General features: G+C 30.3%; 2 protein-coding genes across 4 annotated transcripts; both read right to left on the minus strand.

The window, feature by feature from the left end:
- Positions 1 to 987: 987 nt before the first annotated feature.
- On the minus strand, positions 988 to 15,271 carry LOC145969613 (uncharacterized). Of its 3 annotated transcripts, none has more exons than XM_083095674.1 (7): positions 14,922 to 15,271; positions 10,890 to 11,033; positions 10,231 to 10,392; positions 9,712 to 9,888; positions 7,804 to 7,944; positions 5,030 to 5,286; positions 988 to 4,817 (listed from the first exon to the last, which is right to left on the minus strand). In XM_083095674.1, the coding sequence occupies exons 1-7, from the start codon at positions 15,184 to 15,186 to the stop codon at positions 4,608 to 4,610; spliced, it is 1,356 nt and encodes a 451-aa protein (XP_082951800.1). In that variant the 5' UTR covers positions 15,187 to 15,271; the 3' UTR covers positions 988 to 4,607. The 3 variants fall into 3 exon arrangements, with proteins under 3 accessions (XP_082951800.1, XP_082951799.1, XP_082951798.1); XM_083095673.1 differs by having other exon boundaries at positions 988 to 4,814; positions 7,687 to 7,944; XM_083095672.1 differs by having other exon boundaries at positions 7,687 to 7,944.
- A 1,109-nt stretch (positions 15,272 to 16,380) lies between these two features.
- LOC145970659 (uncharacterized) lies at positions 16,381 to 26,595 on the minus strand. The gene is made up of 14 exons (XM_083097529.1): positions 26,374 to 26,595; positions 26,127 to 26,226; positions 25,488 to 25,892; positions 24,730 to 25,263; positions 23,515 to 24,593; positions 23,064 to 23,227; positions 22,478 to 22,624; positions 21,482 to 21,524; positions 20,156 to 20,383; positions 19,948 to 20,044; positions 18,156 to 19,354; positions 17,884 to 18,044; positions 17,015 to 17,176; positions 16,381 to 16,678 (listed from the first exon to the last, which is right to left on the minus strand). Exons 1-14 carry the CDS (start codon positions 26,511 to 26,513, stop codon positions 16,602 to 16,604), a joined length of 4,536 nt encoding a protein of 1,511 aa, XP_082953655.1. The 5' UTR covers positions 26,514 to 26,595; the 3' UTR covers positions 16,381 to 16,601.
- Positions 26,596 to 27,197: the final 602 nt, after the last annotated feature.

A 27,197-nucleotide genomic window follows, 5' to 3' on the forward strand; every position in this document is an offset into this window, starting at 1 on the left:
CATGCGTGCGTGCGCACACACATATTAATAATACATATAATCGCACAATAATATCTTGCAAGATATTTGTTTTATCAATGATACCTGCATGTTATCTGTACATATTACCTACATAGAAATTTACCTACATCAGAAATTTCCATGCAGCGCCTCACAAAACGATTAACTATAAGGCATCAAAAGTGACATTTTGGCAGCCTAAATTATTCTCTTGCGTGCCATTTTATTATTATTCATTCTATACTAGTGCAGTAATGTTTAACGTGTTTATGAAACTTATAAAATGTTCCGAAAACTAAGTTTAGCAAGAAATATACTGTACAAAAAAACATTTTCCATTCTTTTCAACAGTTATCAAACCATGTGTTTTCTCGCTTACTTTGATACTCATTTTAAGGCTATTTATCAAGGGAAAAACTTAGTTTTATATTTTACAGGTATGCTAAAGTGATCTGTAATGTTATTTTTTCAAAATATCTTTTTACTTAAAAATGGCATGCAAGAATTCTCAGTGTATCATTTCTCGCTTCTGATGTCACGATTTTCCATATAGCTGCGGTGACTATTCAGGAAACTTAAAGCAGATGGGAAAGAGTGAATCACTTAATAATGACTTCACTATCATTAATATACTCTAATAATATATTTCTAGTATACTAAGTAATACTAATATACTAATATATTATACTAATATGTACTATATACTATTATATATGTACTATATTATATATGTACTATATACTATTATATATGTACTATATAATATGTACTATATACTATTATATATGTACTATATTATACTAATATGTACTATATACATATTGTATATATATATATATATATATATATATATATATATATATATATACAATATGTACTATACTAATATAATACTGTACAAATAATATATTACTATTATACTAAATAATCAATCGAAAAATGTAAAAATAATGATAAATCGTATTCGTAATAATGATCAATCATATGTATGCTTATATCGAAAAACGAGCTTTATTTACCCCAACGACTATATTACAATCTTATAATACAGTAAACACTTAAAATTGGGATAAAACGATAACGTTGTACATCGATTTTTATAAATCAGGCGTCATTGATTATATATTGAATATTTCGAAGAAATGCGGCCTGTGCATGATATAACTTTACTATTTATATCCTCTTACTTAATGATAATAGATCGATCGACTACGAACGAGCCTAATAATCAGATACGATCGTTGCCGAACACATACGTAATTTTATCTTTGTGTCGAGTGTACATAGATTTGCGTGTAATTACATATGCTTATACAGCGTTCACGCTAGCATGTATGAATGTATGAACATTCTAGAGTTTAACGCGATACGCTCTTTGTTTTTTTAATCTTTGTCTTTTTTTCATTTATTCGGAAAAGGCAGCGTAAATCATCCGAACACGAGAATGTCGATATATGCTTTGCTATAATAAATAATGTTTCTGACGTTCGCCTGATTCCGTAAATCTTTATCACGGACATGATTGCGCCATATGATATATAATTTCTTCTAATGATTTGTAGTATTTATACGTTTTATATTTTACATGTGACTCCAGCGACCAAAAATTATATTTTAAAGACTTATGAAATGATCTTAAAATGTTACGATTATGTTTTAACTATAATAATTAGAGCTAGTTTGTGTCATCATATAAATTATGAATTATGCAATTGCAATAGAAAAGATCTCACAGTTTTCTCATGAGTCATCATTTCAATCTTCAAACATAAAATCAATGAATATCTGAAAGTATGAATATCTTAAAAGCAAAGTTTTTTTATCATTTTGACTTAAAAATATAATGTAATATATAAAGACGTAAAATAATTGACTGAATTAATTTTTAAATTACGATTAAAACAAAATAGCTATTTATGAGTAATCGAAATTTTTTTTTAAAAGACAGATATAAAATTTACGTATATCGCGTGTACATTTAATAAACAAATAGGTCAAAAGGTCTTTTTGATGCTTAAAACAAATCAATGAAATGTTTGCATTGGAAGGAAAAACTCTGCAAAGCAGTAATGCAATATGAATCTTATGATTTTTACAATGGCATTAATATTTGTTAAATCAAAGTAAGACACTATTTTTTAAATTTTTATCGCTTATATAATAGTAGAAATATATTAGTTAGTTCACTCGAGAGATCGTTCTCTTTTAACAGCTTTCTTTATCAAATCATAATTCTTCATAATAAAAGATTTAATATGATGTTCATGATGATGATTACATTCGGCCGAATGAAATAGTGCTTTAGGACGTGTTGATATATAGTCACACTCTGAAACAAGCTCACATGCGAGTTTTATGTAACTTGATTTAAATAAATGGTTATGTAATGATTATATTTTTTATATAAGCATTGAACGGATATATTGACACCAAAATGATTTCTAGTTCAATCGCGAACTTTTTAGATAATAATATAATATAATTCATCTTGTTAATATGAGAATCGTTATTGTATATCAGGTTCAATTATATTAATATGAGAATCAAAAAAGTTACGAAACATTGTTTTATATATATATATATATATATATATATATATATATATATATGTATATATATGTATGTATATAATGTTGCTTTTAGGCGAATCAATGCTTTCAAATGATTTTTGATATGTAATTATATAGTGATATATATATGTCCTCATATATAAATTATATAAAATCGTAATCGAAATAACTAATTGAATTCTTGTTATAAATTTTTTGATATAATTTATTTCTGATATAGTTGATTTTTGTAAAAATAGTTTTTGTTGAGTTCTATAAATTTCTGTGTAATAAAAAATGTTTCGATACGGAAGAAATTCAAGCATACAGTACAAATATACGATTTTCATATCATTAACAAAATTTTTCTTTTGTAAAACTTTTATCCGATACTGTAGTCCTGTGTCTGTAGTCCTCAATGATTTCAAAGCATTGAAACGCTTCGGTTCTTTTTCTCGTTTTTTGCTTAATTCGGAATATCCTGTCATCAATTTCAAGAACCCTTGCATAATATATTAAATACCTAAGTGTAAATGCACTTTTTTCATAATCCGACATTATAAACAATTCCAATATTTTTGTTTGTCTTTCTATCAAGCCATGTCCAAAAAGAAACTATATACTATACTTCTATCGTTATGTTGATTTGCTTCGCTTGTGTCATTAACTCTTGCTCTCTTTTGAATATATAGCTGCATTCTCGTAAGTATTTATCTGTCTGTGCAAGTACCGAGTAAAAATATGTTTTGTTATGTCTTCACCTTTTATAACTTCGTTTAAGTACACTTGTGCCCAAGTACATTCACTTAGAAAGTGCATTTGCATTCATACTCTGTTAACGTTACGAAATCAGCACCAAGATCTTGATTTTCAAAATCATATTTCGTGGAAAAAAGAAGGCATTAAAAAAGAATTTCATAAATTAAATTATTCAAGTTAAATATAAATATATCAATGATATTATTTTTAGAATATTGTAAAATGCAATACTTTAAGAAAATAATATATATACAGGGTGTTTGATAAAGATTGAACCAACGTTCGTAAGCGAGTAAAGCGCAGTAAACTGAATAGAAAATACCCTTATCATTTTGCAATTGTTACAATAATTATTGATATAAATATTAATTAAAAAGGATTGGCAAATGTGCGCCTGTTTCGTATAGCTAGATCATGAGATGTGTTCTCTAGATATGTCAATGGCGAATGTCGCAGGCAACGAAAAGTTCGGTCGTGTCTTAGGGCCATCACACACAAAATTGCAAAGCTGCATATGCATAACATAAGACCATATGGACCAATGAGCATCGACTATTATGTTATGTAAATCAATATGGCGACTATACTCGATGCTCATTGGTCCATATGGTCTTATGCTGTGCATATGCAGCTATGCAATTTCGTGTGTGAGGTCCCTTATCCGACTCTTGTTTTTTTTTTCGTTGCTGTGCGACATTCACTGTTGATACGCCACATATCCCATGATCTAGCTATGCGAAACGGGCACTCATTTGCCTATTCTTTTTAATTAATATTTTAATAATTATTGCAAAAATTGCAAAATGGTAAAAAACTTTTCTGTTCAATTTATCATACTCTACCCGCCCACGAGCGTTGGTCAAATCTTTATCAAACACCCTATATATATTATAATTTTAAATAATAATTTACATTACAATTTAATTGTAATATAAATATATAATTTTGAATATTATATTCTTTCTAAAAAATTAGAAATAAAATTAATCATTGTATTAAATATCGCAATATGTATAATCGTTATTTAAGAAAAAAATTATTATTTATGTAGTTGGATTCTATGTTATAAACATATAAAACTAATTTCTTAATGCAGACAGAGTATGGATTTAGCTTATTTTCGATATTTATGCATGCCTATTTATATTAGAGTATTTCTCGTATTAAGAGCGAGTAATTGCTCTTTTTACGTATACAGTTCCAGCTTCGTACTGTATGTTGCGGTTGGTTCTTGCAAATATGATAAAAAGGTTGTTAATAAATTGTAAGTCCATTGACTTCATCATATTTTGACGAAGATTACACTTGAAAAATGTCATGGGAAGCCCGTGGCGCAATGCTCGTCCCGAAAACGGATGTCGTTGGCGTTGGCGTTGGCGTTGGCGTTGGCGTTGGCATAGATGCAGTCTCGCCTATTCGAGTTGTTGTTACATTGGAAGTTGTTATCATCGTCGTCGTAATGGTTGTCGTGGAAATGATGTCTGATACATCTGAAGTCGTCGGTACCTGCTGCAAAAGCAATCGACTTTCAGCAAAAAAGACTCGATATTACAATCAGAGATTATAATTTTACAGTTTATATTATCAATATGAAATCGATAGATATATTTTACTGAAATAAAATTTATTTTTTCAAGAGTTACCATTAAAAAATTAAACTATTGACATGATGATAACAAATTACGATGTATATATCTCGAGCGAGATATAAACTACCTTACCTCATTGTAAAAAACTTCTTTCCCCTCTTCAACCGAAGGCAGCAATTCGTCTGTAGAATGGGGTGTCCTAGGACTAGGCGTCGGTATCACCTGTTGTGGCTGTTGCTGCAGTTGCTCCCGCTGCTTTGCTAGTCGGAGTTCTTGAAGCGCTTGGCGCTGCTCCTTATCGTTTCTCTCCTTCTCGAGTCGACGAGCGCTGTAGCTACGAGACGAAGAGGTCGAACTATGAACCGACGCTAAACTAGGACGGCGGGAACCTACGCGAAGAGAAAAATCATACATAGAGATACAATATACCATACATGATAATTCTATTATCTATGTTAGACAAAATATAATATTGAAAGGAAGAAAGAATCTATCATAGTAGATAATTTGTAAACTGAATTTTCTAAGGCTGTAAATTTCTAAGTGCGAGATTGTAATATATATTCTTGCGATACCTTTATCGGCGCGATAAATATTCGATGAAGTGGTGGGAGTAGAAGCTTGCGAAGAAATGTAGTGCTATAAATTGAGCAAATAGGGATATGAATGAACATACGAGAATGAGAGTAAAAATAGCAATGAATTATTAAATATGTATTTGTTTACTTTTTTTATGTTTATTGAAAAAAAAGACTTAAATATTGTAAACATGCTCATTTAAAAAAAAAACATTATTACAAAAATGTTTTTGGTATAAGTGTATATATATTGCAATATAATTGCAGATATTCTATAAAATAATTCATGCATGTGATAAATTGAATTAAACAAAAGAAAGTGATACTGTACAAACGGTATAAATTTATAATTGAAAAATTGATAGCATTGCAAATTGTGATATATTAATAATTGTAATAATTGTAGAATTATTTATAAATTAAATAATATTATGAATAAAATTCTCTTTTCTTGTTAGAACTATTTGTTAAAATTTAATAAATATTAAATAAGAAATGATTATTATGGCGTACAATAATGATGAAAAACAGTGTTAAAATTTCTATAAATATATAATTTATACGTAATATTCGTAAAATTATCAAAATGCACATTTTCATCTCATATACAAGCACATTATTACGATGAGATACATATAAATATACTAAAAAAAAAACAAACTTGAGGAAATACATAAGCTAGCAAAGCGAGCTATTCTAAAAAATATCGTATTCATTATTTATGTTGCGTATATGTATGTTGTGTCGTGTATATTTATGTGTGTATGTATCACGTATGTATACGTGTCTTGTACATATGTCTGTGTAGAGAGTTTTTCGGCAAGAAAATAAAAAATGTATGTTAAGTAATTAAACATTTTTTTATTTAAACTTTTTTGTTACCATTAATTTTCTAAACAATAATAATTTTATAAGTTCCACAACATCTACACCGAGAAACTGATCTCATATATTAATGGCTGTATATACTTATGTATATATATGAGTATATATATATATATGTGTGTGTGTGTGTGTGTGTGTGTGTGTGTGTGTGTGTGTGCAGCGAGCTAGCTAGTGCGTAAGGATTTCGTATCTCTTCTAAGTCTTACCAGGAAACATTCGTTCATAAACGAGTAACGAAATCGGCCGCTGCCATCTTGCTATCTCGTAACACACTTGTGCTGCATTTTAATTTCATATATTTTTTCGCGAATATAGATCTATTGTCTATACAGTTTTGAGAGAAATATATCATATATACATATATCTCGTTACAATTACTCATTTATTAATTATATGAGACATTATGATAACGGTAAAGAAGCATATGTTTTCTATTTTTAGGAGAAAAGATCGTCATGAATTATATATGCACATATATAATATGTACATATAATTGTCACTGTAAAAATAGCAATGTAAACAGAAAATAACAATTGTGTTACGATGATACAACTAAATACAATTAGCGAAAATAATTAAAAGAGAACAATTATATTCAGAATTGAAAAGTTTCTCTTGTGCCTATTCAAGTAATGTTATATATTACATGTATTTTATAGAATAACTATTACATATGTCCAGCGAATGAAACGCGTTACGGACAAAGTTATCAAAGGGACTGAGATCTCCGACGAAATGCGAATATCTAAAACACCTATCGACAACAGCTAGTTATCATGACCATGTAAGAGCGACAACGATATGATTTGCTATAAAGCATCATTGCTACCGCGATACACCATCAGTCATTGTTATAATTAATCTTCTTTTGATAGTTAGCATCGTTGCTAGCACAAGAAGCGAATTGCGTTGACGAGCACAGAAACGAAAAGATAAAATGGAAAAGTATGGGGAAAGAGAAACAGACAGTTGAGAAACACATAGCCACGACGGGGACACATGAATCTGTTATTGTCGGGATAATACTTGTGTGAATGAACACAATAATAGTAATGTCGACATCTCCTAACGCAGGCCTCCTAAGAGCAGGCAATATTCTTACAACCTCGTTTCGCGTTCTCGAATCGCGTAATTACAAATGGAATTCGCAATATTTTATGTAATATGAGCGGATCGATAAGCAAATAGGAAGACGGAGAGAATGTCAAACAGGAATAAGGGACGTATTCGTATGTATACGATGGAACATAAAATATTCAGAAAGAGAGAGCGAGAGAAAGAGAAAGAAAGAGCAACAGAGATAGAAAGAGATCGTTGATCGTCTACCGAGGCCGTCGGACGATCCTTCAGCTACATCACTAAGAGTACGTCGATGCTTGTTGTTGTCTTTGGTCGCCTGAAGGTGACACGATATAAGCAAGATAGCGGCGGCCCGTGCAGCACCTGCTCTGGATGCTGGTACCAATGGTCCACGGCTGCCACCGCTGCTAGGCCTCCTGGTGAACGCGCAGCTAAGGGGTCCGGCGCTATTACTTCGTTGACTCGATCGCGAGGATGGTCGCCCGTGTAGCGTCAGCGGTATGCCTACAAAATTATTTTTGAGGAAAATAATAATTTTCTAAGTCTCTTCGCAAAAAGAGAAAAATAAAATAGCCAAGTAAGAGTCTGGCTGCATTTCATGTGACTGTGTATTTTCGAGAGCCTTTGGAAGTTGCTATGTATTTCTGATATGTATGTATTTCACTTTGTATAATATTTTGATGTATCTTATTTTATATGATAATTCTTCTTTTTTATTTGTTTAGCAGTTGTTGAAAATGATCTTAAAATAGATCGAAATGTTCGATTAAATTTTTCTTTTAAAAATTTACTTTTAAAAATTTAAAGATTCATTTGCAATACGATTTCCTACACTTTGCTTTATTTGCCTACTGTTTTATTTTTTTATATTTTCGGTCAATTATTTTCACACATACATATAGTGTAATATGTATCATAAACTGCATTATTTTGACTGTTAATCTTTTGCACTCATTTAAAACGTCTTGAAATTTAATTTTTAACGAATTTCATTTAATTTTTGGTGGGTGTCTCTCATTTAATCTTTGAATTAAATATACTAATGATTCAACATTTTGAATAAAAATATTTCGGATGCTCTGTGTATTTAATATGTTGGATATATATGATAGCAGAAGGTATGATATAGTTGCATAACATTTTTCAATGCCACATATATAATTAATAAAAAAATCAAAATTAGAAAAATTAGACAAATTAAAAATTATCATTATTTCATTAAAATTAAAAAGCTATACAGACAAAAATGTTTGCAATAATATTTATTTTTTTGCATGTGAATCGATCATTCCTGTGAGATAACTTGTCAATGAATAACAAAATAATTCATCTCTCAGATTATTTTTAGCTGAGAGAAATATATTTAATTTCTTGATGTGTGTATGCACCGTATTTTTTTATATTTCTGAAATTATTTCTTAAATTTTTCTTTTCTTGCTGCATTTCAAGAAGTAGTTTGATCTGTGACGTTGTAAATGACGAAGTAAGACAAGAATAGATTTCTCTTTGGAATATACTATGCATCTCTTATCGATATATAGATATCCTTTATTGATTTTGTAGAAGCAAAAGTAGGTTTCCCACGAAAGGAACGAGTATTATTGTAGAATATATAACAGATTGAAATTTTATGTATTAATCATATGTTGTATTTAATACAAAAGGATACTAAGTATACTAAGCAGTTTTAGTTTTAAAAGTTATGAAAATTAAATATAATAATTTGTTTTGCATTTTGTCAATAAAAATAATTGCATTATAAATTTTTTAATGTGTCATTTATATATGCATGTATATATAAACTTTAACTATATTAAATTGTTAACTTGATATTAGTCTTACAGTAATGTTCGATTATTATATAAAACGACATTAATTTTTCGTAACTGGACATAAACATTTTTAATGTGAAATAAAATTGAAATACTATACAAATAAATATTATACAAAATCCAATTATATAATATAAAATCATATTCATGAAAATTATAAAACGGGAATTGAGTGCTGTTATGCATTAATCGAGATATATACTAATTCTAAACTTTTTCCGTTTTAAAAAAATAAGGATTATATTATTTTAATATTTTTTTAAATTTGAGCGCAAAAATATTTGATTACAAAGATTAAGTCAATGAAAATAATATCACTACTTCTGTCATAATTAACGTTTTATTTTACCATATTTCTACAATTGTAATAAACACAATTTCTTTAATTCATGATATCTTTTCTGCAAAATTTCCCTATTAATTGGTCATTATTACTTACCTGTATCGCTGGAAAACAGCATAGCTGGTGCATGATTGGCGTTGGCGTAATGCCGCGGCCTTGAATACCTCGCCCGGCTGAATAGTTTGAGTACGAAGCATATCATTGCCGTGAAGATGGCTATCCCCGATGCTATGCAAAGTAGGGTCGGCAGGTCCGTAGTTATCAGCACCAGATCTATCGGAGGAGATTACGATATATTAAGGATGACGTAACTCAATGACTCGTCGCGAATCGATATCGAAATAAATAGGTCTTCTCAATTTTCGTTCAATGACACAATTTATTTCAATGTTGGTAATCAATCAATTTTTTATATATTGGGTGTTAAAGAGAATTTTAATTTTAATTTTAATTTTAATTTATACAATAAAATAAATGATGATGACGGGAGGCAAAGATTAAGGAAACTTTCAATTATAATCTGATCTCCTAATAAAATTATAGGAATTTTTCGGGAAATGTTTTAAATAAATAATATAATTTTAAATATACATTGACTATAAATGGAGCACATACCCTCTGCGCAAAAAACCTTCTTATTAGGCCTAGAAAGAGCAACCCTGTGATAACCCTCCTCACAATCGCATACTGCATTGTGTTGAACTTGGGTGCACGTCGAATGCTGATCCGTAAAAGTGCACGTCGCACGATAAAAGCACTGTTCTCCGAGTCTTTTAGCTGAAAGTAAGAATCGATTACTTGAAACGACTTCGCTTATTGAGAAACGTATCTTTTATTCAATAGAAAGTTAATCAAAGTTTCATCTACTTGAATATATGATATCTTCAATCTTTTCCCAAACTATTGATAGAACTTTGTATTTTCTCGAAATTTTTATTGTTATATCATTACATTTACAAATTCTAAATTTATCATTTTAATACATTTTTAATTCAGAAAAACAAATATATATAATATTATTCTTTAAATATATTTTAATATATTGATGTTCGTGTAAAATAGGTACTATAATAATTTTAAAAGTTTATTTACAGATTTGGTGTAAAAAATAAATGAGTACGCAAAGTCTTTTCACACATCACGTCATTCATTTAGGCCATTAGGAGCATGGGAATATTTATTTTCACCGACCGTTACCATGGAAGTTATGATATCGGAACGACCTACTTGTTAGGTGCGCGAGGGTTACTAGAGCTGTTAGCTTTTATACATACGTTTGGCACATCCCTTAGCAGGTCCGAGACGAACAGGGTAGAACTTTTCGCACTCGCAGAGGCCAGTGATTGAATCACAGAATACGTGTTGTAGCTCGGGATTGCACATGAGGTCGCAAGGTGAACCCAGATATCGTCCTTTTTCTGTAAAAAGAAATCACAAGAATAATTAATTTAATTGTTTTTGGAATTTAATTTGAAAATATTTGTATATATTTCTATGCGAATTTCTATTTGTATATATTTGCTATTAATAAAAACAGAAAAAGTAAATAACTTTTTGTTTTTTGATGACGATAGCAAAATAAATTGTTATATTTGTTGTATTGTTTTGTATTTCAATATTTTTACTTCAATAATATAATCGATAAAAACGTAGATATTGAAACAATAAAAAATTTTAAATTCTGCAATTTATTAATTACAATTGCAAAATTTAAATACAATTAACTGTCAGCACGCCAACTTATTTATTATAAATTCACTGCCAGACTGTTGTAACACTGTATAGCACTATTTTCGATTCATTTCACATTAATAAATCAAGCAATAATTGCTAACTTTCTCCGGCACATTTTCAAATTGCAATATGAGCAATATGAATGTAGCAATAATATTACGATAAAATATTCTGTATGATTAACTTAAAATAAAAATTAATTTTCTAAAATATGTATATTTTATAAAATATATACTTTTAATATGTTTAAATTTAATTAAATATTTTTTTATATGTTTAAACTAATAAAATATCACAAGATTCTTTCTCGTATCCTTCAAATTCATTATCTTTAATTTATTAATATATTATTCTACGTCTTAGTATTTTATTTTATTATTTTAATGACATTTCTATTTTAAATAAACGTCTTTATTTATCAGTTGCTTACGATTTACTTCTTTTTGGACTGCATATGTTATTCGGGCAAATCGTTTACTTAATGACAATGATAGTCGTAAGTGATAAACGTTTTGCGTCATTTAACGGCGTCATAGATGCTTATGCAAATGCAGAGATTTCAATATTACAGAACTCATTGTTTTGCGAATAATAGTGTCCACGCGACATAGTTTGTGTCGATTTGTGATGAGTATATACGGTTTTATGTTCTGCGATTAGAAAAATGTAGTCTTTCGACAGGACTTTTTTTATCAGGCTGTATTTAATTTCATACTTAAAGTTCATTGCACGTACGCATTACGGTTACTTCGCGTGTACTCTATCATACTTTCATCGAGGGAGAATTTAGATTAGTATGATTTATAGAGAGTTCATTGCAAGTTTTTAATGCCATGCAGTTTTATAAAGTATAATTAAAAAAGTATAGTTAAAGAAAATTATATTCGAGTTATTAAAATCTCTGATTATTTTAATTAAATACAAATCATTAAGAGTTAAAAAAAAATATATTAAATATGCAAAGAGATATTTTCTTTTAATATTGAATAAATATATTTTGCACTCTCTCGCTAAATTATTAATATCGCATAATAGTGTATTTTTATTATTATGATAGTATAATTCTATTATCTTATATTTCTTAATTTGACAATTAATGAATTTGAAGCACCAATAAACTTGAAACTTTTCTTATTCTTTCTTATTATTGTATTAATTTTCATATTATAACTAAACAGCTCTAAATTTATTAGCTTAATCCGTTCCGTTTGAGTGCTTCTTTCTAATAAGAGCAAAAATATACAATCAATGACGCGTTTTATCTTTTTCTTATTAAATTTTATTCTCACTCTAAACTCCACTTTTGAAACAAAACATAGACATAATATACAGTTCAAGTCACATATGCAGATCTGAAGAGGACAAAGCTTGGCAGCATCCATTAAAATCAATACTAGTGGTATGTTTGGCGCGAAAATCAAGAAAACCGCGTTTTCTCCTCGGTTGCGCGCTACACTAAACCTATTAGAAATATTTTCAATCTCTTCTAGAACTAGTCTGATAATATCAAAAATATTATACATATAAAAATCGAGAAAAGTAAATATACATAAGAAAAATAAAATAAAATGTGTTTTATTACTCGAGAAAATTAAAAATCTTTAACAAAGTAGATAAAAATATAATGTAATATTTATTTAAATAAAGCGACTTTACATCGCTTTAGGGAAGCATTAAAATTAAATAATAAATAATATAATTTTTTAAAATTGAATAAAAAATGTTCTATAATTAAAAATAATTAATTTAAGTAGTTACATTCACATTTTAGACAACATATTTTTTGAACGATTTAATTTTGCTATCACTTTGTTTAAAAGTCTAAAAAATTATATTTATATAAAAAACACATTTTATTTAAATTAATTAAAAAGATAATGTACATCATATTCCCATAAAAGTTATAATACCTGAATATTCAACCAATCATGAAATGTCAATCATATTCGAGAATACTTCGAAGACAATGCTACATATATATACTTTAATGAACATTCTCGAGAGTGTTTGCACATTTGTGGAGCAAGCGCAAGCAAGAAGAACCTTGAGATACATTACCTTCGATCGCTTTTGTCTTATGTGAAAATAGAGCATTGTCGTGTACATATTTCGATTGCAAATTATATTAATTATTGAATAAAATTTCGTATAATAATAGATGCTTTATATAAGTTCTGTTATATTATTTGTATTTGTTTCAATATCTTCTTTGGTTACATTTTTCTCTTGTTTTATTATCATTTTATTCTTTTGAAAAAAGTAAATAATTTTATTGTAGTATTGCAAAATATTTTTTTAAACACATTTAACTTGCAATTTACTTTCAATAAAATATACATTTTTGCTTATGTTAATATTTGTTTATTTTAATATTTGTAAAAAGATTTAATAAAGTCTTTACATTTCATTTTCATTTTTAAGATTTTATATTTAATAACTGAAGAGAGAGAGAGAGAGAAAGAGAGAGAGAGAGAGAGAGAGAGAGAGAAATAATTTATATTCGTTTATGAAAAATTTTAAATAACATACAAAGCAAACAAAAATTTATTAGAGATTCATAACTTTTTTATTAATTCTAGATATTTTAATTTAAAATATAAAAAATACGATGTCAATCTTGATTGCAATTACAATTACACAATTTCATTTCTTATATCATTCAATTTTTATCACAAAAACACATTTTGACTTTATTTTACAGCAATAATGCTATTTTGAAACAATATGTTATAAATAAATTTTGTTTAAAGATATATCTAAGAGAAATTAAACATTTTATATCTAAAAAATTTTTTATTTTAAATAAAATAATGTAATATTATAATATTGCCTTCAATTGCTGGAGACAAAATAACTACTGAAAAGTCATCAATGCGAACTGAAATCTATGCATTAAAATTAGACATTGTATTCTCTCTCTCTCTCTCTCTCATAAATATTTAATTTTTAATTTTTATCTTTATCTTGAATATTATAATGTATTAAGAAATAATCAATATCATTAAAATCCGGATTATTTCATTTTTTTATTACTTTCACAAGTACTTCGCAATAGGGATTACAAAAATAATAGTAACACAATCTTTAATTTTCTAATCTTCTAATTTCTAATTTAATTTTTTTACTAATGAATCATTGAACTGCGCGATTTTTTTCTTAAATTTTGAGAAAAACGATAAATTTATTCAATAATAATATTAACCCTTAAAAACTTTAAATAATTTTGTCTTCACCGATATTGTTAAGTTAATGTATTATATTAGCATTAAACTATTTGAACAAAATTCTTAACTTTTAAATCTTGCTTTTTCAGGATATCTCAATAATTATTAATATTGATAACTTTATCACTTTAAAAATTAAAATTTTCGAGCATCTTTCAATAATCGACAAAGAAATATTGATTAACTTTTTAATGGAAATATACTTGAGATAATCTTTAGTGATTTAAGCATTTTGTAATCATTATTGAATTTTGTTAAATGTAATCACGACTTATCGGTCACTTCCGAATATACAATAATTCTTTGGAGCATTGCCATCGTCGTATTAAACAAGTCAATAATACTCACCGGCGGTAATATTTTTATCGAACCAATTTTCGCCATTGTCACCAATCTCCTCGTCGTCGTAGACGACGTCGGTATCGTCGTGATAGTTGGACCCGTGCACGAACGCATCATCATCACCTCCTGGTCGTTCTCGTGTCCGACGTACCACTTGTCGTGGCGTGTCGCTGGTACAGGGTGCAGGTATCAGGAAGACGACGAGACAGATTAGCAGGAGCCAGCAGCAGCAGCAGCAGGTCAATCTCAGGGCGGAGGGAAATGCGCTCATCGCCCCCGCGGCGCGAGTCAACCCCCGAAACCGACCACCGACGGCGCATCGACATCCTTTCCCGTCGCCTTCCCCTCTCCCCTCCCTCCCACCCTTCCTATCACCCCCCTGGCGCACCCTCTCGCCTTCGATGCCCCAGAGAAGCGTCTTACACCACGTTCGCCGAACGTTTGTACACGTCTGTCCGTATCTACTGCGTTACGTTAGATAAAACGTACACGGAACTGTCCGCCGCACCCTCTTGACGTTTAACTTCCACGCATTCGCGATTCCGAGCACTCTCTGCGAGGATGTATAATTCGGTCCCGTTCGAAACCGCACCGTCTCGTTCACTGAACGCCGTAGTCCTCGCAGGGAGAACGAGGACACAGCTGCAGCTGCGCGCGGCCGCTACTTCGACGTGGCCAACGAGCGTCGCGGCGCCTCGCGTCGTCTCGTTTCGCCCTCGTCGTACTACGTCGATCGAGAGGACAGAGTTAGTCGTCGTGAGTCTGCCTCTCCGGAGAGCGGAGATGACGCATACATGTATTAGATTTATTGGTTTGACATTAGTGGTTCCTCTCTTTTGCTTTCTCTTCTTCTCTCTCCCGTAGAGACTTTTCGTCACGATTTCCATAAATCGACAGATATCGGGAAGATTTATTTTCTCGAGACGAATTTGACGACACGAAACAGCATATCGGACATTAATTTGCGGCAATGTAATCGATTTACCCGCGTCCGGGTGAAAATAAGGGGCAATAGGAGGCCTCTCTCTCTTTCTCTTCAAGTTGGAGCTAGGTTTTATCGCTGAATGACGTTTCACTGTTTTATCGTCGGCAGACATCTGTAGACACGATTGTAAGGGTGCAACTGAGGCAGTAATTATAGTTTAAACGAGGTGACCCCGATATATTTTGATCGTACATGTCAAAAACTGTTTCGAAGCAACAACAATATTTCATTATAGTTGAATGTTGTTCAGTAATTTCAATTAGGTCATATCTTGTATTTAAACAGCCTATTTACATGAATCTATTCATGGATCTCTCTTATTGACAATATTATAACGAGATATATATCGCGTGAATTGTACTCTGGAAATGTCTAGATAAACTTTATTTTAATTATTATTTTTTATATAATTCTTATACATATAAAATATTTTGATATATTTATCTAAAGAAATAATTAATTCCATCAGTCTCTTCCCTCTTATATATATTATAATATTATTAAAATATTATTAAAATTTATATTATATTAAAAGCAATTGCTCAAATAATATTACGTTATTTAACTTTTCTTTAGGAAATAATTATTAATAATAAAATATGATTTCTAAAAAAGAATGATTATTATTATAACTACTATATTTATTACTATTTTATCACGACTCTATTATAATTCTTCATTGATTTTCGATGTTGTTTCTTTCAAATATCGATCACATTTTCAGGTAATAAAGATTCGGTGGCGTTAGATTTTCGTACAAAGAGGTTTGTCGGCATACCTGCAATGAAACAAATCTCTCATAATAATTCTTATTGTTAAGCAATGGAATAAATAATACTAATTATGAAGATGAAAATTTTCTACTTTAACATTTATCATAATTATCATAAAAACATGATTAAATATTATTAAATGATTTAATGTTGAGAAAACTATGTATTTCTCTTATCATTCACATGAAACGACCAGCATGATTGCCTGAACTTATCTCATACGTGCTGTCGGAAATAACATATCACAATTATCTTTTGATTTAATTATATTATTTGGTGAAACTGTCTAAAACTGTCTAAAAATATATTGTAATCCTATCTATATATTTTAGAATATATACCTATAATCAATTTCTTCTTTTCGTATCTGCGATACATTAAATATGCTGCCGTTATTAAAATTGTCGCAATTAATATGGCAACAGCCACGAGAGGCCACACTATTTTGGCGACGTCACTCGAGGCGCTGTAATGAGGTACCAAGGTGAGAAAACAAGATAAATCTGAAAAATAAAAATACATTAAAAATGAAACATATACAAACTGTCGAATACTTTAATAAATAATTTTAATAAATAAAATGCAAATTCACTATTTTTTCAATATTAATTTTTTACTATTTCGATTAATTTGTAAAAAGTATTTGCGTAGCCAATTTTTTTATGTTAATTTTATAGTTTTTTATAAATTCTTACTTTTATAAATTAATTAAAAGCATTATTCTGTTTTTAAACGGTTTATAGAAAAAGTAAAAAATTCGGATATTTGAAAATAATATTTACTTTAATAATTACATAGAAAAATTAATAAAATAAATAAAGTAAATATTCTTTCCCAATTTTTTATCTTCATCTTCATTTTTTCTTTTCTTTATTAATATTAATAATATAGAAACGATTTATATTATATAAAGCAAAAGTCATTTCTACTTTATATAAAGAAAATAAAAACTATTTTTGTATTAAATATTAAATTCTTGTTTAACATTTTTTATGTTAAACAAGAAATTACATCTTTTATACGGAAGATAACCATTTAGAATAGAGAAGAGTTTAAAAAAGAATGAAAGATATAACTTTTTCTATAATTTGTGAGATATAAACAATTAACATGTTTTTAAGGTATAAAAATAATTACACATTAAAAAATAAAATACATTAAAATTTTCGTTCTTATATATAAAAAGTAATTTCTCTCCTGTCTCAAATACCTGTACTTAATAAACAGCTGATGATTGGAGTCGTATTGCCTTTATCAGAATGTATCATGTAGCAGAGTGATTCTTTGTTAAGGGAATTATTGCATTGACAATATGGCGCGTTTTCGTAGACTTGTATGATTGTACTATTTGTATCGTTACGGATTGTAATTCTGCAATCACATTATGTCATTCATTAAACAATTCATTATTTACTACTGATTATTTAATGCTATTTACACGCGCAATCAAAGGCGGAAAATCGGTAGGTCAATAGTGTTCACCTATTGATATCGCTGCTATTGAAATCCATTGTTATAATGCATATAGTTGGTTGATCGCAATCCCATCCTGTCCAACCATAGTGACATTTACATCTGTACTCTTCGTCTTCAATAATACACGTGCCGTGGCCACTGCAATTACGGGAACACATGGGAATGCATTCCGCCTCAAAGTTAGACTCGAAATTTGGCACAAAATGATTGTGACAAATGCAATAATTCGGGCCGACGCAATTGCCATTCTGACAGCCTCTTTCGCAAATCGGCTCGCACAAGCTTTCGTTTTTCAAGGGGAAGCTTGCATTACTGTAGCGATATCCCTCGGAGCAAGTGCATGTATTGGGCGACGTACATCTCCCATGTGGTCCACAAGGTACTGTGCAATGCGGCTTGCAAACTGGATCCGTCTGATTGTCATAAACAAAACCCTCGTTGCAGACGCATACTCCGGGCGCGACACACGTGCCGTTGCTACAATCCATCTCACAGATCGGTTCGCATATGTATTTCGTACTTTCATCACGGTATCTGTAACCGTCGTTACACCTGCAAGTCTGTGGTGCGATACAAGTGCCCATTTTGCATGGCTCGTCACAAATTGGCTCGCAAACGCTCACGTTTACAAACATATAACCGTCGTTGCAGAAACACGACTGTGGCCCTACGCACGTGCCAAAAACGCAGATTGGGTCGCACTTAGGCGAGCAGGTGAAACGATCGTCCAGTAGCTCGTAACCATCCGGGCATTTGCAGACATTAGGCGCCACGCAATAACCGTTTCTGCATTCGTGATCACAAACAGGCACGCACGTGGACGAGGTGGAGTTGTATCTAGTTTTCTTGTAACCGGGACGACACGAGCAGACATGCGGTTCGTTGCAATGTCCGTAGTTACGTTCGCATTCCTCGTCACAGACGGGACGACAAGTGAATCCGTCTGAATCCAACCAGTAGTCCTCGTTGCAGCTACATATGTCAGGTTCGATGCACGTGCCGTTGATGCAACCATTCGTGCACACGGGCACGCACGTCTCTTTGTCGTTCGTGTCATTCGAAGCTCGATATCCTGCGTGACATGTGCAAACGTTCGGTCCGGAGCAGTATCCCTTCTTACAAGATTGACAATGCGGTACACAGAATGTATCGATTTGAATATAGCCTTCGCAGCATACGCGTTCTGTAGTCATTATGACGTGATGCTGTAAAACGAATTAGAATTAGAGACATATAGTTTAAATAAATAAGAAAAAAAAGAAAAAAGAGAGATAAAATAGAATTAAAGACTTATAGTATAAGCAAGTAAGAAGAAAAGAAAGAAAGAGAGACGTCAAATAGCATTTATATAAGAAACAAGAAAACAAGAAATAAAATTTTGCATCTTTTTATTATCTGTTTACAATGTAATACTAATTTTACATCATTTAGAAACAGTTGTTTACTGATGCGTTTTATTAAGTTTTTTTTTATTAAGTTTGCTATAAAGCACAATATTTTATCAAATCACATAAATTTGATATAACGTACAAACAATTCAATATCTAGTTTTTGAACATTTTTTATTAATTCAATATCTATGAAATAGATGAAATCTTGTTTTAATTAATCTCGAGAATTCTTAATTTCGAGAATGAAAATTTATGATTGCGAGGCAAAGTAACAACAACAAAAAATGCATTTGACATATATATGAATGGTTTCTTTTACTGTTTTTTAATTTTTTCGAAATTTTTTATTTCTTAATTCTGTGTTATTTTATATTTCTTATTATGTATTATTTATTAGATTTTATTACCCTTCTCCTGTAATTCAATCGTTCGTGAAGTGCACGTAGTGACTGTAGTGGAGTGTTATATGTTTCTATATAAGGAATGTAGTGTGGGAACTCATGCCTGCAAAAACAATTAATTAATAAAGTTCAGAATTAAATACTTAATAGATATAATTAAAATATAATTTCGACATAAAGGGAAAAAAAGATTGTATAAGAAATATAAAGATACCTGATTACTTTAACACACGTTGAATTTTTAATTGGTATATGGTGCGCAGATGGCTTATTATGATCTATTACAGACATTACGGAAATTTCACCATTTGTGTACAAGTTGCTTATTTGTAAAAATAATATCCTGGCAATCAATAAAGTGATCAAATTTTTAAATAATCCCATTGCGTTGTTATTATGAATACTTGCTGTATTGACACTTGCTCCGTGAAACTTAAACTGACTATTGTAGCGTTTTCTTTCCATATATTATCTCTTTTATCTCCTGCCTTTGTATGGGTTGTATGGCTTTAGTGAGACAGGATGTGCTGTGTTATCAAAGAGTTTACTGAAATGTGTATGTGTATTTGTAGCATAAAGTTCATTTAAATATTGATATCATTTATGTCGAGATAATATAGGGTGAAGTAAGATTTATTTTCAAAAAACACTACTAAATGAGTCAAAAATAAATTTTTGTATGTGATGTTTTTTACACATAAAAAGATGATCATGTATACATATTTCATTTCTTTTTTCTTCACAAAGGAAAAAACATCGAAAAAAGTATGGAAAAAAATATTTTGTAAAATTCCGCAGCAAATAAATATGTGAGAATTTCAAAAACTGGACATGTAGTATGTCCAGTATTAATTCCAAATCATCAAAAGAAAATTTAAAATCCGAAACATACACAAAAAATTTACATTTTCTGCCATAAACACGATTATCTTGAAGCAAATAGTAGTGAACAACCTATTAATTATTTTTTATCAAAAATTTCAGTAATCAAAATCCTGAATTGAAGCATCCGTGTTTCTTCTATCGTGGTTCTACTAAATTATCATGCGCTCCAATAATAAAGTATTCTATAATGAAAACAATAACGTCTACAAAACTGATCGCTTAATATAGCATCGAATCGTATAAAAACATAAAATTAATTAATATATGAAAGCTTTAACAATAAAGAGAAGAAAAATTTTTTGTAGATGCAATCGTGTTTCTTTCTAATTCATATCCTGTCAAATTTTAATTTTATGACAAAAAAATTGTTAACGTGCAATGAAATTAAATATTACAACATAGGAATTCGAAACACGTCACACAATTTATATTCTTAATTATAGTTTATTGAATCTTACATTAATAAATCTTACATTAATATCTTACATTAATAAATATATCCATTTTTAACTTCAATTAACAAATAATTAATTAAATTATCAATAATCATTTGTTTCTTTACATTTATCATTATTACAGAAATTTTAAAAATTTCATATTAAGTTGTCCACAGCATTTTTCATATTAAGAATTAATATTACTTTGTTCAAGTAGCCCTTGCGTTAATGTACCATCTCTGCAAACTATTTGCTCATCATCTATTAAGGAAAATAATTTGATGAGTATATTAATGTACTATTTAGTTTGTTATACAGGGTGAGCCATTTTAATTAACGCACGCAATTATTTCGGAAACAAAGCATTTTAGAGAAAAATGTTTCAGACAAAAGTTTTATGGTTTCGAGGGGGCCATAAGATGGTATCATTGGTTTGACCTTGAAGAGTTATTTGAAGGTCACATGAAGGTCACCTTCAATTTCTTAAATGGAACCTACTATTTGTCATTGCATATTCTTGTAGCTTATCTCGAGAGCTTTCCAAAACACTATAATTAAGTACCTTTTCGTTAAGTACTTTTTGAGTTATGAGGCTTGAAATAATTTCTTAATTTTACATAAACCGTAAAATATCTTGTAAAATATTCATTTTTCGATTATCTTACCTTAATACTTTTACGTACAAAATAATGAGAGGAATCAACTGGTGTAAAGAAAACACATAGTTGTTTTGAAGAAAAAAATATGGAATTGTTAATTGCAAATTATATATTTTTAAAATGGCTCACCCTGTATAATTGCCTTAAATATATATTTGTCTTAAATAGTCATGTTTCTTTCAAGAACATTCGAGAAAAGAATATAAGTTTTATATATATATATATATATATATATATATATATATATATATATATAAATTAATTTATTAATATAGCAAGTTCCTATATTATAGTTGCATCATTAATATAATTTCAAAAATATAAAAAATATTTTTTTTTGTTCAAGCATATATAGTGGGAATTTTATTTTATTTTTTAGTTGCAATAATATTTACATATTTGATTCATTTATATATTTCTTTTATAAAAAATTGATATTTATAACTTATATTCTATTTTTCCCCAGCACTTTCTAAAAAAAATAAACATATATAATTTCAGAAATTATCGCTGTAATTATCTTATTGAATGTATAATGAAATTTGATAATAATACCTGGACCAGTTTGTCTATTTCGACGTTTTCGTAGTACTATATAAGCTGTTATCGCTATTATCAGAAGTAATATTCCGAAACCACCTGCGATTCCACTTAGTTTGATAATTTCTTTTTCCTTTCTGTAACTGCTCAATTCAAGGCATTCTGTTGCAAAAAATGACAAGTTTTTGTTTGTTCATCGCGTAATATTATATACACGGAGTGCCGCGCTAATGCTTCGCATGAACTTGGCGCGAGACATTATCGTGTCTCTTGATTGAAAAAGAATTAAATTTGACATAACAAAAGAAAGAAAGATAGATATATGTATATATTATTATTATTATTAATAAATTATTATTAATAATATGTAGTATATATTATTATTAATAAATTAATATTAATATGTAATAACATACATGATAGAACTGTGTTATACGGATATATGAATATGAAGAAAGAAAAAGTATTAGTATTAATTTCGATATATTTATATATCGTTGTATATGTAACCAGGAAAGATCTTGAAACTTTTATCTTTTTGCTCTTTTTTCTCAGAAATAAAAAGAAATGCTTTTCAAGTAGATTTATGTTCATAACAAACCTTGATTCATTAAACAACCAATTTGTGTTTCCTCCTCTGTAGCATTAGTATACATCTTAAAGCACAAAGTTTTATTGTTTATTTTATTAATACACTCGGGACATTCTGGATTATTTACAAGTACATGCTCGATAGTATTATTTTGTTCCTCTATGACTTTTAATCTGCAAGGAAATACATGAATTATAGATGATTTATAGATATATATTTATACGGGCGGAGGGAGGAAAGGTATTTATCCTATTTATTTATATATTCGATAATAACTTATTGATAATAACAACGAGTATATTTAATCATTTGTATGTAACGAGATATCTATTTAGATATCTATTTAGATATCTCGTTGCATGCAAATGGTTAAATATACTCATTGCTGTTAGATCAATTGCTATTATATTTATTTAATAAAAAAAGTGTAAATTTATAAAGTGCTATATTAGATACTTACGACTCGGTACGATTGTCTTCGTCGTCCAAAATCGAGATACACAAGGTTGGTTCATCACAATGCGGACCGGTCCATCCGTAATTGCATTCGCAAACCCTGCGTTCATCGATGCATTCGCCGTGAGAGCCGCAGCCACCTTGGCACGCGTGCTCGCAGGTATCTTTGATTTTCACGAAACCGACATGACATTGACACTCATCCGGTGCCATGCAATCGCCGTTATCGCAATTTTCGCAACGCGGCACGCATCTACTTGCGTTTCCGAGCTCATCCTCAGAGAACGAACTCAAATTCCCCTCGGGTCTGGTTCCCGAATTTTCGAGGACAAATCCATCGTCGCATTCGCAAATTTCAGGTGCTACGCACGTGCCATTGTTGCACGTTGAACAAAAAGGCTCGCACCAGCCCGTTTCCGCATTTCGATAACCATCGAAGCATGTGCAGCGATCTGGCGCTGTACATGTGCCATTTCCGCAGTCGACGGTGCAGATCGGCTCGCATCTAAACGGAACATCTTTTTCATCATAATAAATCATGCGATAATTATCCTCGCAAACGCACAAGTTAGGCGCCTCACAGATTCCATTTGTTTCGCAGGCTGGGTGACAGATAGGATCGCACACGTTCGTAGAATGCGTCGATTGACGATAGCCTGGTTTGCAATTGCATACGTCGGGTTGGACGCAGATACTATTCTTGCAGCTTGGATTACATATCGGTTCGCAAAGGTTCGTACGATTGTTCTCGATAGGCTGGTAGCCGAAGTTACAGGTACATTCATTTGGCGCGCTGCAATATCCGTTGATGCAGTCAGTTTCGCAGAAAGGTTCGCATATGTTCGAAGAATTGTTTTTGGCAGGACGATAGCCTTCGTTGCATGTACAAATTTCGGGTGCGCTGCAAACGCCGTTTATGCAATTTTGGCTACAGATAGGTTCGCAGATATTGGTAAAGTTGCCGCCTGACGGTTGATAACCGATATCACAGCTACACGTTTCAGGAGCGCTGCAAAATCCATTGATGCATTCTGTGTCGCAGATCGGCTCGCACACTGAATTATCAGCAAAATATGATATACTCTGAAAATAAATATTATCTATGTGAATATAAAAAAATTGTGTGAACATGAAGTATATGCAACGTTTTTCACAAAATGATATAACTATAAGAAATCTTATTTTCGAATTTTTTTTTTCTCTGAAACCAACAACTAACTTTCTTGGCTTGAGTCCTGTCAATTAGACGATATCCTTCGAAACAAGTGCAAACATTCGGTGCAGTGCACGTGCCAAACGGTTCGCAAGGAATTTTGCAATAAGGTTCACAAGCGTGTTTCATTGATTCATCGCCTCTCAGTTGAAATCCTTCGTTGCATGTGCATATCCCAGGCGCAGTGCACCTCCCATTGATGCAAGCTTTTTCACAGACCGGCTCACAAATATGCTTTGAATTTTCAAGTAATCCATAGCCTTCGAAACAGCTGCAGCTTTCAGGAGCCACGCAGATACCCATGATGCAAGCTTCACTGCAAATTGGTTCGCACGTACTCGGAGTTTTTAAGGAATAACCTTTGTCGCAAGTGCACATGTTAGGTGCCGTGCATGTGCCATAAAGACAACCATGTTCGCATTTGGGTTTACAAACGAATATATTATCTGGATCAAGCTCATAACCATCATTGCAAGTACAGGTATCAGGAGCTGTGCATTCACCGTGAATGCATGGGTTTTTGCAAATAGGTCGGCATTTCTGTGAACAAAGAGATACGAATGTATGTATTGCTTTCTTTTTCAGTATATTTTTTTTCTTTTAATATTAATATCTTTTTAATTAAGAGAGTAATTATTTTCACGACGCATATAACATTGAATATAATCAATCTTTTCGATTTTATGTACAGTAATCGTGACCATCGTGTTAAATAAACAAAATTTAAATTTAACGAAACAAAATAAATCATATTGTTTACCTACGTTAAGTATTCTGAGATCTTGTTTAACAATTATATCGGTGTATCCATCTAGACAAGCACAGTGATTCGGTTCGGAACAATATGATCCTGTGAGACATAATAAATCGCAAACAGGTTCACAAGTATAATTATCTATGCTCAGTGAGTATCCATGATCGCATGTACAAACGTCAGGCGCGGTGCATTTGCCATGCACGCAATTGTGAGTGCATACAGGGACACAAACAGGATAGGAAAATGTTTGTTTTTCTTCATATCCATGATTGCACATACATAAATTTGGTTTAATACAAATGCCGTTTCCACATTTAGGTTCACAAATTGGTTGACATACAGGTGTCAAATCAGGTATAGTCAGTTTATATCCATGGCAACACACATATTGTCTGTGCCATGATGTATGATACTAAAAGTAGAAACAGAGTTTCACATTTATTAGGAATATTTCATGTTATTGCGATATTTATCTATATGAAAAGATACGTAAAAGATTTTAGGAAATATAAATATAGAATTATTTGGCTAAAATTATGCGTAGTTGGTTAACGGAAGATAACAATCTTTATCAAAAATTAAAATTTTTTATAAAATTTAATTTTTATATTATAATTTTTTATTACAATTTTTTAATAAATCTTACCTCTGTCTTATAATTCCATCGAATCCGAGTCTTATAAAAAATACCCCACGTCCTTTCTTTATATGTTTCTGAGTATGGAACTCGCTGAGAGGTTTGATAACTACAAACAATATGCAATTTTAATTACATCAACTAGTTTATGCACTGTACTAATCATATTAAATATGTCTGATGAGCATTATTTTGATTTAAAGAGAAATTTGATATAAAGAGAAAAAAAGAAAAAAATATATCCACTATATCTTACCTAACTAATTTAGTACATCTTCCTTCTGACTCAGAGATATAAAGATTTTCAAACGAATCTTTATAAATCATTAGAGTAACTGTAGTGATCAGTTCGTTTTGTAAAATTGTAAGAATAAATACGACATACAAAAATTTCATAATTGCTTGATATAAAAAAATTTATTTTCGAGAGGAAACAATTAGTAAGAAAGAGCGATTAATACATGGTCAGTTATATATCACGTCGCAAACTAGACTAGAAGCTTCTTCCTCTCTGTTATGATGTAGCGCGTTATCAGGATCTGACAGGATGTTAGCTGTTGTCAGGCAGTAACAAATTAAAATTAAACTATGAATCCTCAATTTATGTATGATAAATTTCTCTCTTCAAGTTAAGTAATCTTTTTTTATTTCATATAATAAATAATTATTGAAAATTCTTTTATACATGTATTGTGTTTTAGATTGCAATTGTTAACTTATTTTTAATATATAAGAAAATGTTTCAAAAAGTATTTAGATTTCCCATTGAATAAAAATATTTTGTCTATTCATATTTTGTAAATTATGTTATATATAGAATATTCTCCATATAATAATTTTAAAAATTTGTTAAATTACATACTTACATTATGACATATAGTACACTGACTATGTGATAATTGTAAAATACCTAGTGTACTTTTTTTTTAAATGGCATTAAGTTATAAAAACCGCATAATTGTTTTATGATGTAAACGAATCGATTCCGCATGCTTAACAGTGCATAAATGGAATGTACATTTTCTCGAGAAAGCTTTAAGATGACATACTGAGTCAAGGATGCAGTCTGCAATGATCCAT

Source organism: Camponotus vicinus, unplaced genomic scaffold, assembly GCF_025532165.1.
Source record: "Camponotus vicinus isolate PSW18456_S1 unplaced genomic scaffold, iyCamVici1.0 SCAF_4, whole genome shotgun sequence".
Lineage (NCBI taxonomy): Eukaryota > Metazoa > Arthropoda > Insecta > Hymenoptera > Formicidae > Camponotus > Camponotus vicinus.

Coding starts and splice junctions, on each gene's coding strand:
- LOC145969613 (XM_083095672.1), bottom strand. CDS start 15,186: ATGAGCGCATTTCCCTCCGCCCTGAGATTGACCTGCTGCTGCTGCTGC. Junction 11,034..14,921: donor CGATAAAAATATTACCGCCG/GTGAGTATTATT, acceptor TTCTTTTTACAG/AAAAAGGACGATATCTGGGT. Junction 7,945..9,711: donor GCTGTTTTCCAGCGATACAG/GTAAGTAATAAT, acceptor ATAATTTTGTAG/GCATACCGCTGACGCTACAC.
- LOC145970659 (XM_083097529.1), bottom strand. CDS start 26,513: ATGAAATTTTTGTATGTCGTATTTATTCTTACAATTTTACAAAACGAA. Junction 17,177..17,883: donor CAGCTGTTTATTAAGTACAG/GTATTTGAGACA, acceptor TTTATTTTTCAG/ATTTATCTTGTTTTCTCACC. Junction 16,679..17,014: donor AAAGAAGAAATTGATTATAG/GTATATATTCTA, acceptor GTTTCATTGCAG/GTATGCCGACAAACCTCTTT.